The 12,053-nt window shown below is 43.5% G+C and overlaps 1 protein-coding gene across 1 annotated transcript in view; it reads left to right on the top strand.

Moving 5' to 3' along the window:
* The first annotated feature begins 1,645 nt into the window (after window positions 1-1,645).
* LOC142391527 (kalirin-like) overlaps window positions 1,646-12,053 on the top strand; it is a 69,394-nt gene continuing 58,986 nt past the window's right edge. The window contains exon 1 of the mRNA XM_075477360.1: window positions 1,646-1,715. Coding sequence (XP_075333475.1) covers window positions 1,661-1,715 — 55 coding nt within the window. The 5' untranslated portion in view covers window positions 1,646-1,660. The remainder of the gene's footprint in view (window positions 1,716-12,053) is intronic.

Here is a 12,053-nt window from a genome sequence, read left to right as displayed (position 1 = left end):
TGAGCTGTGCCAAAGGACACAAGAAGTGGGCTGAAAATCAGTGGCAGCAGGTCTGATGGAGGGATGAATCCTCCCCAGAGCCCGGAGCTCAACATTACTGAAGCAGTGTGGGATCATGTTGGCAGAGAACGCAACAAAAGGCAGCACACATCCAAAGAAGAGCTTTGGGATGTCCTTCAAGAAGCCTGGAGAACTATTCCTGAAGACTCCTTAAAGAAAGGACAGAAAGCTTGTCTACATATATCACATATTTCCCGTTTACCTGGAAATATATACAAAGTCATGGCTAAAAACTTTCTAATAATAGTATAGATTCAAATTAATTTGAATGTCTTCAAAAATATTTTTTGAATACAACAAATGTCAATTTTTTTATACAAATTTGACTAAATTGAACTATGAAAAAATAAATAGATAAATAAAAGAATCCAAACTCCTGTTGAAGCCTTTCTTGTCTGCAGGCTGGAGCTGCGGTCTCTGTCCTCTGGGTGGCGCTGCAGCTTCAGTTCAGACAGCATAGATTAGCAGCAGCTTCATTCATTCATTCATTCAGCTCTACATGCTTTCACTACTGTTTCACTGCTTCAGTTTGAAACAAAACATTTTATTTCGTTGTCATTTGTTGTCCCAGTTCAGTGTTTTTGTGGTAAAGGTGAGACAGATACAGATAATGAATTTTCTTCCTTTTAAATGAACGTCTTTGCTTAGATGAAAATGAATTGGACTGCACCTCTGCAGGAAATATGCAGAGTGAATATCATCTAATTTATCCAGTTATTGATTTATTTTTTCATTAATTTGGTTCCAATTTTTCTCAATTTAATTTGATCATTGAATAATATAATAAATATAATATTATAATATAATATAATACAATATAATATAGTATAATATGATATGATATAATATATCATATACAATGATATAATATAATATACTATAATTTAAAATAATATGATATAATATAATTTAAAATAATATAATATAATATAAGAAAGGCTACAGCTGATCACGTCAGACTCGTGATGTTGATAGTAACGGTACCGGCAGCACCAGTAACGTTGTAGTAACGGTGGGAGGGGGCTCGTGTGTGTGTGAGTGTCTCGGTGCAGCAGCTGCTGCAGCCCTCGTGCACAGCGCCCCTCTGTCTCCGGTGCGCCTGCGTGCTGAAACACACACCGAGCAGCGGACCGTGCGCTGGCCGGACCGGCAGCAGCAGAGATACCCGGACTGAGCGAGCCCCACGGTAACGCTACCGGCGGCCAGTAACGGGAACGGTAACGGCAGCAGTAACGGTGACGTGATGCGATGCCGCGCGGGATCACGGTAACGTAAGAACAGCAGCAGCAGCAGCAGCAGCAGCGGAGGAGCAGGAGCAGCAGGAAGAAGAAGAAGAAGAAGAGGAGGACAGACGGTCGAGGCTGAGCCCAGGAGGATGCAGCACTGACGGCCTGCTCGGCTCCGGAAACAGGGGAACCCATCCGACGGTGCACCGGGAGTCTGCTGGACCGACCCGATCTGATGTGAAGCTGCAGGGATGGACGGGTAGGAAGGGAGGAGGCGCGAGGAGACCGACGGCACATAACGGAGGAGAGAGCGCGAGGAGGCGGAGGAGGAGGAGGAGGGAGGCGGCGGAGCTGCGCGAGGTGGAGGAGGGAGGATGAATCCGGTGGATGGAGGAGGAGAAGCGGGCCCGGATGGCCTGGCGACGGCAGGTACGGGTGTGTGAGCGCGCGTGCGCGTGCGTGCGTGTGTGTGTGATGGGAGCTGCTGTCGCCATGATGCCCAACATCCGCCCATTGAGCTCTATATGCTACATACTATCAGTGTGTGTGTGTGTGTGTGTGTGTGTCAGCAGGACTGAGTCCAGCGCACTGAGGCGCGCGTGTGTGCGCGTGCTGGGGGCGGAGGGTTCAACCAAGGAGGATTGTGGGAAGGCCTGCTGGTTTATTGAACGTGTGTGTGATGTAATGTGATGTGTATTAATATGGCTGTAACACACTCACTCTGTGGTGGTGGAGGCAGCCCCCCCCCCGGGCCCCCAGTCCTCCTGGGGCTCCAGTCCCCCCAGGGCCCTAAACTCAAACCACTGCCGGTGGACAGACTCCAGGTGGGATTATCAAATTGTAATTTTGGATCAAAGTGGGCCCCCCCACCAAGGCTTTACCTGTTTATAAACAATCCAATAAATGTAAAGTTAAAAGCCCCCGAAAACTGAGAATATGAGAAATCGTTGAGTGAATGAATCAGTTATCATTGTTGATTTTATGTTAATTGAAAATTGAAAATACAAGTGAAAGTAAGAAAACTGTAATTCTCCCTTTATTGTTCTGATATCTTCTATTTTTCTGAAAAATCAGCTCATTATCGATCGATTGATTAAGATGAATATTTTATTTGTAAAAGAAGGGGAACGTTTCCCTTCTGATTATTATCTAAATACACTTCTATGAGTATTTTTTCAGTCAAACTTAATGAAACTGGACATGAATGTAAAGGTAAAATCACTGAAGGAAAGCAAAAGCACCTAAAAAATCTGACGTAAAGAAATTAAATGAATTTGAAAGCAGATGAAACTGTAACAGAAATAATCAAAGTAAAACAGTGGCTAACAATCATTTTAAATTTTATCAATCTGTTGATCATTTTCTCTATGTTTATTAGTTATTTTGGTTTTAAATGTCAGAAATTTGTTATTTTTAGTATTAATTGTAGCTCAATTCGTGAAAAAAAGGTGATAATTATTAAGTTTGTCCCTGTTTATATGATTAAGTCAACCGATCAGCGGTCGAACATTTCTGCGTGTACGACTGTAAAATATGATGAAATAACGCAGACCAACCAGACCAGGAAACAATCTGAGATCATGAAACACTCAAAGACTTTAGAAAACGCGTTCCTCTGGTTTTATGTGCTGTGAGGCACAGAACATGTAGCCCACAGAACATGTAGCTCACAGAACATGTAGCCCACATGTAGCCCACAGAACATGTAGCCCACAGAACATGTAGCCCACATGTAGCCCACAGAACATGTAGCCCACAGAACATGTAGCCCACAGAACATGTAGCTCACAGAACATGTAGCTCATAGAACATGTAGCTCATAGAACATGTAACTCACAGAACATGTAGCTCACAGAACATGTAGCTCACAGAACATGTAGATCACAGAACATGTAGCTCACAGAACAGAACATGTGGCTCACAGAACAGAACATGTGGCTCACAGAACATGTAGCTCACAGAACATGTAGCTCACAGAACAGAACATGTGGCTCACAGAACATGTAGCTCACAGAACATGTAGCTCACAGAACATGTAGCTCACAGAACATGTAGATCACAGAACATGTAGCTCACAGAACAGAACATGTGGCTCACAGAACATGTAGCTCACAGAACATGTAGCTCACAGAACATGTGGCTCACAGAACATGTAGCTCACAGAACATGTAGCTCACAGAACAGAACATGTGGCTCACAGAACATGTGGCTCACAGAACATGTAGCTCACAGAACATGTAGCTCACAGAACATGTAGCTCACAGAACAGAACATGTAGCTCACAGAACATGTAGCTCTCAGAACATGTAGCTCTCAGAACATGTAGCTCTCAGAACATGTAGCTCTCAGAACATGTAGCTCACAGAACATGTAGCTCTGAGAACATGTAGCTCTCAGAACATGTAGCTCACAGAACATGTAGCTCACAGAACATGTAGCTCACAGAACATGTAGCTCACAGAACATGTAGCTCTGAGAACATGTAGCTCACAGAACATGTAGCTCACAAAACATGTAGCTCACAGAACATGTAACTCACAGAACATGTAGCTCACAGAACATGTAGCTCTCAGAACATGTAGCTCATAGAACATGTAGCTCTCAGAACATGTAGCTCATAGAACATGTAGCTCATAGAACATGTAGCTCTCAGAACATGTAGCTCATAGAACATGTAGCTCATAGAACATGTAGCTCTCAGAACATGTAGCTCACAGAACAGAACATGTAGCTCTCAGAACATGTAGCTCTCAGAACATGTAGCTCATAGAACATGTAGCTCTCAGAACATGTAGCTCATAGAACATGTAGCTCATAGAACATGTAGCTCTCAGAACATGTAGCTCATAGAACATGTAGCTCACAGAACATGTAGCTCACAGAACAGAACATGTAGCTCTCAGAACAGAATATGTAGCTCTCAGAATATGTAGCTCATAGAACATGTAGCTCATAGAACATGTAGCTCTCAGAACATGTAGCTCATAGAACATGTAGCTCACAGAACATGTAACTCACAGAACATGTAGCTCACAGAACATGTAGCTCATAGAACATGTAGCTCTCAGAACATGTAGCTCAAAGAACATGTAGCTCATAGAACATGTAGCTCTCAGAACATGTAGCCCACAGAACATGTAGCTCACAGAACATGTAGCTCTCAGAACATGTAGCTCACAGAACATGTAGCTCTGAGAACATGTAGCTCTCAGAACATGTAGCTCACAGAACATGTAGCTCACAGAACATGTAGCTCACAGAACATGTAGCTCTGAGAACATGTAGCTCACAGAACATGTAGCTCACAAAACATGTAGCTCACAGAACATGTAACTCACAGAACATGTAGCTCACAGAACATGTAGCTCTCAGAACATGTAGCTCATAGAACATGTAGCTCTCAGAACATGTAGCTCATAGAACATGTAGCTCATAGAACATGTAGCTCTCAGAACATGTAGCTCATAGAACATGTAGCTCATAGAACATGTAGCTCTCAGAACATGTAGCTCACAGAACAGAACATGTAGCTCTCAGAACATGTAGCTCTCAGAACATGTAGCTCATAGAACATGTAGCTCTCAGAACATGTAGCTCATAGAACATGTAGCTCATAGAACATGTAGCTCTCAGAACATGTAGCTCATAGAACATGTAGCTCACAGAACATGTAGCTCACAGAACAGAACATGTAGCTCTCAGAACAGAATATGTAGCTCTCAGAATATGTAGCTCATAGAACATGTAGCTCATAGAACATGTAGCTCTCAGAACATGTAGCTCATAGAACATGTAGCTCACAGAACATGTAACTCACAGAACATGTAGCTCACAGAACATGTAGCTCATAGAACATGTAGCTCTCAGAACATGTAGCTCAAAGAACATGTAGCTCATAGAACATGTAGCTCTCAGAACATGTAGCTCATAGAACAAGTAGCTCTCAGAACATGTAACTCACAGAACATGTAGCTCACAGAACAGAACATGTAGCTCTCAGAACAGAACATGTAGCTCACAGAACATGTAGCTCATAGAACATGTAGCTCACAGAACATGTAGCTCACAGAACATGTAGCTCTCAGAACATGTAGCTCTCAGAACAGAACATGTAGCTCTCAGAACAGAACATGTAGCTCTCAGAACATGTAGCTCATAGAACATGTAGCTCACAGAACATGTAGCTCTCAGAACATGTAGCTCTCAGAACATGTAGCTCACAGAACATGTAGCTCTCAGAACATGTAGCTCTCAGAACAGAACATGTAGCTCATAGAACATGTAGCTCACAGAACATGTAGCTCATAGAACATGTAGCTCTCAGAACATGTAGCTCACAGAACATGTAGCTCTCAGAACATGTAGCTCTCAGAACATGTAGCTCTCAGAACAGAACATGTAGCTCTCAGAACAGAACATGTAGCTCTCAGAGGAGGCTTCACTACGATCTGACTTGACAAGCTGACAATGATTCAGCTGATGGAAGCAGAAAAAATGTAAAGCCCATTCTGAAAGAGCAGCTCTGCATATCGTGCTGAGTGGTTAAAATTCTACGACTGACCCAGACGGGTTCTTCTGTCCAACATTAGTGCTTAAGATCTGACAAGACATGATCAAGACCAGACCACAAACATGTGACCGAAGGAACCAAAATACTCTGAAGGAGCGCTCATTCACCAGCCGGACACAGTGGACCACACGTGTATCGTCTGCCAAATGAGCCACGACTCATCCTCCTTTCTGTCCGTTTTATTTAAAGAGCCATTCAAATGCCACCAGGCGTCAAATGAGCGCCACCTGGTGCTATACAAGTGTAACGGTATTAATGGCGTGTGGCCTTACTAATTTTGGCTTCGCAGTTTGTGTGCAGCCTGGAGAAAAATCTGTTATCAGCACTTAGATTCATTGAGTTTTGTTGGTTTGGACATACGATTGAGATTCATTTAAAATGTAAGACTGCAGCGTGGTTACATCTTCAGCTCTTACTGACTGTTGGGGGAGTTTCTGCCTGCTAAACTGCTTCCACATTTAAAGGGTTGTTGAGGTCACATGTGACGATCCACCCGCCTGTTTTCCTGCTTGACCAGAATGTTTTGATCAAAAGATTCAAGGAATGATGAGACTACCTCTTCTGTTCATGCTGGTTTTTCCTTTAGGTATCACAGTGGGGTTACAGGCACTGAAAGGATCGGATTATTAGCTAAATTACAATAAGACTGAGATATTAAGTGCATGTAGACACCTTAATCTGACTAAGAATGGGACCGGATCGGATTATTGGCTAAATTACAATCAGACTGAGTTATTAAGTGAATGTAGACACCTTAATCTGACTAAGAATGGGACCGGATCGGATTATTGGCTAAATTACAATCAGACTGAGTTATTAAGTGCATGTAGACACCTTAATCTGACTAAGAATGGGACCGGATCGGATTATTGGCTAAATTACAATCAGACTGAGTTATTAAGTGCATGTAGACACCTTAGTCTGACTAAGAATGGGACCGGATCGGATTATTGGCTAAATTACAATAAGACTGAGTTACTAAATTCATGTAGACACCTTAGTCTGATTAAGAATGGGACCGGATCGGATTATTGGCTAAATTACAATCAGACTGAGTTATTAAGTGCATGTAGACACCTTAATCTGACTAAGAATGGGACCGGATCGGATTATTGGCTAAATTACAATCAGACTGAGTTATTAAGTGCATGTAGACACCTTAGTCTGACTAAGAATGGGACCGGATCGGATTATTGGCTAAATTACAATAAGACTGAGTTACTAAATTCATGTAGACACCTTAGTCTGATTAAGAATGGGACCGAATCGGATTATTGGCTAAATTACAATCAGACTGAGTTATTAAGTGCATGTAGACACCTTAATCTGACTAAGAATGGGACCGGATCGGATTATTGGCTAAATTACAATCAGACTGAGTTATTAAGTGCATGTAGACACCTTAGTCTGACTAAGAATGGGACCGGATCGGAATATTGGCTAAATTACAATCAGACTGAGTTATTAAGTGCATGTAGACACCTTAATCTGACTAAGAATTGGATCGGATAGGATTCAGACCTCGAGATAACTGGGTTGAAAGTCACTCTAAACCTGCTTGTAGACGCTGAAGCTCGTGGTGAATCAGACTTTGTGTTCTGCGCATGCTCCAGATGTTTTCCCGGGGTCGTGACCCGGACGTCAAAGGAGACGATATTCCTGTTGTTGTCGCCGTCAGAAAGAAAGAAACAACGCGATGGAGAATGCTCCATTGGGCATCGAGTTTGTGCAACAAGCAGCTCATCACAGACCAAATGTAGAGGGACGTAGCTTCATCTGGCTCTGCGTTCTCCATCTTTCTCCAATGCCTGAGTTTGTTGTTGTTGTTGGTGGTGAAGAGGTCAACAGGAAGTGGCTCTATTAGCAACAGCTGGAATGGGTACAGCACCACCTATCATACCGGGGTATGACACGCTTTGTGCCTCTGATCCCATTCATTCACCGCCATATATCCAAGGAGAATTACCCTTGCTCAGCTCATTCTTATTGTAGCCAATAATCCGATCCTTTCAGGGCCATGTGACCCCACTGAGTACTTAACGCTTACAGCATCATCTCTCTCCTCCCCTGGATCTTTCACACCTTAGATCTTGTAACCTAAACATCTCACGCGTTGGCGTCGGCTACAAACTAACTGCAAAGCCTGATAAGTGAGGTCTGCTCTTGTTGTTTCCTCATTCTTATTCTAGGTGGCGCTTATATAATGGCTGGTAGACCTTCTTAAATACCTGCTGGCACTTGTAACATCAAAAAGACGCCATGATGGAATTTTTGTTGACGGGTGAAGAAGCCAAATTATGACCCTTGTGGCATTCCACTGTAGGAAGAAGCTGAAGGACCTTTACAGTGAAGGGGCTTAGGGTAATTTGCTATAAATCAGTCTGTTGGCTTTTAAAGTGAAGAAAGCTGCTGTTAACATGCAGTTATATTTTTATTATTCCCCTGCTTCCTTATCCTGTCAAATCTATCAAAGTCTAACTGAAAGTCCCTTTGAATGCTTTGAAAACTGGATCTATTTTCCTCTGCCGCTGACTCAAACAATCAGCGCTGGTGAAGATGTCCGCCCATAATTAACATTAAAGTGCAGCGGAGAAATGCCAGAGATGTGTCTGAGGTCGCCTCCAAACAGAGTCCCGGCGCTCTGCTCGTTTGCTGGCCTCGCAGACGCAGGATGAGTCGGACTGGGATGTCTTTCTATCCCACAGGCTGACATTTCAGGGACTCAGAGGACATGGTGGGGGGATGTATTCATTAGTTTTTGTTGCATAATCAGCTTGATGAGTCCTGACAGGCTGACAGCAACTTTCTCTGAAGGCTTTTCATCTGCTCCGTGCAGCTGCTATTTTGGGCTTTACACTGACTCACAGTGAGAGGGTTCTGTTGGTATAAGTGAGCGGAAAACCCTTCTCCGGCTCTCTGCTTCTTTGACTGACTGTTAATCAGAGATCAATCAGTTTCCCGTCCGTCTGGACTGTGAGCGCGCCGGCTTCAGCCATGTTTACACGCTCAGAGGTCACAAACACCCACCGCTAACTCATTAGCATCTGCAGACTGTTGGCTTCTGCTCTCAGACACCGGGTCCTCCCACTGACAACAGGAAACATGCATTCATCATGTTTTCTCGTGCTGATTCACGCAGCAAAGCGCAGATAATGTGAGGCAGGAGCATGGAGTTTAACTCAGCCATCAGCAGGGATGAGGAACCGCCTGCTCTCAGAGTTTTATGCAGAGATGTGACATTAGGCGACTCGTCTCTGCTCAGTGGTGTAAACAGAATTCTACTTCTTCAGGTACAAACCTGCAGGTATTTCAATCATTTAATGAACAGCTGGAGCTGGCCATCAGGGATTAATCTGTGGATCCATCAGCTGTTTGGGGGGAAAAAGTAAAAGTTTAATATACAGACAAGTGAACATGAGAGAAAGCAGCCAGTTCTTCTGTTTGAGATGCTTGGACAGTAAAATCTTGGATTATCAGAATGGAAGCTGATTGATTTTCTGTCCATCAGCTGAAGTTGTTGCAGCTCCACTGACGCCTGAATACTTTCTACCAACTGAGCATCCTCATTCTTGCTTTCTGCCTAAATATTGATACGCTGGATTGATTTAGTCACACGTTGGCTTCAGTTCATTTTTCAAGTTTAAACTAAACTTTCACCAAATGGAGGCATTTTTAAATCCAGGTTAAAAACATTTCTTTTCTCATGTGTCTATGCATGAAATCTGCACGATATCTTTGAACTTATCTTGACTGTTGCTTATTTTTAAATTTATTTAAATGATTTTATTAGTTTCTCTTTATGTTCTTTTATGTATTTTTAATGCTTCTTCCACTCCCCGCTGCAATGCTTTTATTTTATGTGAAGCACTTTGAACTGTTTGTACATGAAATGTGCTATATAAATTGATTTGATTTGAAGCAGAATTACAAAGAAGCTGATTTTCAGCGCTTTTCTTTGTCATATATGGTCATAATTAGTATATTTTGAGGGTTGTAGACTGTTTGCTGGGCTTTAAATACTTTAAAGATGTCACAATGGATTCCAATAGTCTCAGATAGCTCCAGATCTACATTTGTTGCTCAAAGCTAAATCTTTCTGATCCATTTTATTCATCAGTTCCTTTCATCATGGTCAGTTTTAATGAACACTCACAGCTCATACCACAATATCTCAAGGTCAGGCATCCCTTCCTTTTGGATTCTTAGGGTTTCCGTTAGTCTGGGTATGAACCGTCAGTCGGACTGGTGAAGAGGCAGCTCCGGCTGGATAAATGTTTCACTTGTTCTGCTTCTTGTTTGTGGGTTTTTCTCTCGGGGGGTTGCTAATGTGAGACGTTTAATACCCTCAGAGTGTGTACGTGTTGGATTAGTTTCCCCCCCGCTGTGCAGGATGATCTGACACATATGGGAGGTCTCTCTGCAGCACACACATCTATCTTTGTACATCTATCGTTGTGGGGATCCTGGTGCACATTGCACATTCCCTCCCTTGCCTCGAAACCATCACAGTCCTTGACCTTATTCTAACTTGAGAGTTAAGCCAATGGACATTTGAAGGTCTGTCCAGCAACTACGTCCCCCCCCGAGGTTTATGATTCCCATTGGTCCTCATACAGATACACATAAAGTGCACACAGTCCCTCCCTGAGCTGAAAGGCTTCAGCTTATTGATTAAAACGTCTGTCAGCTCCTCTCTCAACCCGATTGGCTTATTGTGACGGATGAACTGATGGTTTTTGTGTCGTTTGCTTAATTTTTTAACCCAATAAACTCTGTATGAATGGAAACTAATGAGTAACACCAGCCTGTTGGTGTTTTCTGCCACTTTGGACCGAACTGAAATCTCTTGAGCTGAAACGATGAATCGATCATTTCATGTGACAGCTTTCCACTTTGGTTCCTATCGATGAGCATATAGGCTGTGCAAGCTACGTTTCCATTCAGCTGTCAAGGGAGTTTAAAGCAAACTTCTGAAATGTTGCTCAATAGAAAATGTGCATCAGGGTTTTTCCTCATGTTTAAAAGACTGCGCAGCTCTCATGCTGAAAGGAAACACATGCATGCACCAAGAAATATCCAGCCGTCCATTTTTATACGCCTGCTTAATCCAACTCAGGGCTGTGGTTGCTTTGGTTTAGGCTTATTTGTCCTTCTGTTGTCAGGATTACACAAAAATCCAATAAATTTAGGTGTGGATCAGGATCATTTTTGGTTAAGCAGAAGCTTAAAACTGTAGATCATTTTTAAATGACGAATGCCACTGTCCCCCGTTTACCTGACTTTTAGCTATTTTAAGTACTTTTCTAACTTTCTGACTGGTTTTGTTGTGCTCTGAATTTAAATCCCTGGCTGTTAAAGTGAAATTAGGCAGGCAGGAAACTTCATTAAGCTATTCCGATTTAGTTAATGGGATATGTAATAACCTGTCTATAAGCATCACAATAATATATCATCATATCTGTGGCTGCCTCACCTGAGTAAGAGCACTTCTTGTTTGGAGTCATTGAACTAATTTTTAGAAGTATAACTGAGAGTAAGTGCAGGGAGCTGTGCTTCTGGACTGTAGCCGCGCTTCTGGACTGTAGCCACGCTTCAGAACTGTAGCCGCGCTTCAGGACTGTAGCCGCGCTTCAGGACTGTAGCCGTGCTTCAGGACTGTAGCCGCGCTTCTGGACTGTAGCCGCGTTTCAGGACTGTAGCCGCGCTTCTGGACTGTAGCCGCGCTTCTGGACTGTAGCCGCGCTTCTGGACTGTAGCCGCGTTTCAGGACTGTAGCCGCGCTTCAGGACTGTAGCCGCGCTTCAAGACTGTAGCCGCGCTTCTGGACTGTAGCCGCGCTTCAGAACTGTAGCCACACTTCAGAACTGTAGCTGTGCTTCAGGACTGTAGCCGTGCTTCAGGACTGTAGCCGCGCTTCTGGACTGTAGCCGCACTTCTGGACTGTAGCCGCGCTTCTGGACTGTAGCCGCATTTCAGGACTGTAGCCGCGCTTCTGGACTGTAGCCGCGCTTCAGGACTGTAGCCGTGCTTCAGAACTGTAGCCGCGCTTCTGGACTGTAGCTGTGCTTCAGAACTGTAGCCGCGTTTCAGAACTGTAGCCGCGCTTCAGAACTGTAGCTGTGCTTCAGAACTGTAGCCGCGTTTCAGAACTGTAGCCGCGCTTCAGAACTGTAGCCGCGCTTCAGAACTGTAGCCGC

This window comes from Odontesthes bonariensis, chromosome 11, assembly GCF_027942865.1.
Source record: "Odontesthes bonariensis isolate fOdoBon6 chromosome 11, fOdoBon6.hap1, whole genome shotgun sequence".
In the NCBI taxonomy this organism is placed as follows: Eukaryota; Metazoa; Chordata; class Actinopteri; order Atheriniformes; family Atherinopsidae; genus Odontesthes; species Odontesthes bonariensis.
The sequence above is the reverse complement of the archived record's forward strand: the minus strand, read 5'-3'. Positions and strand labels throughout refer to the sequence as shown.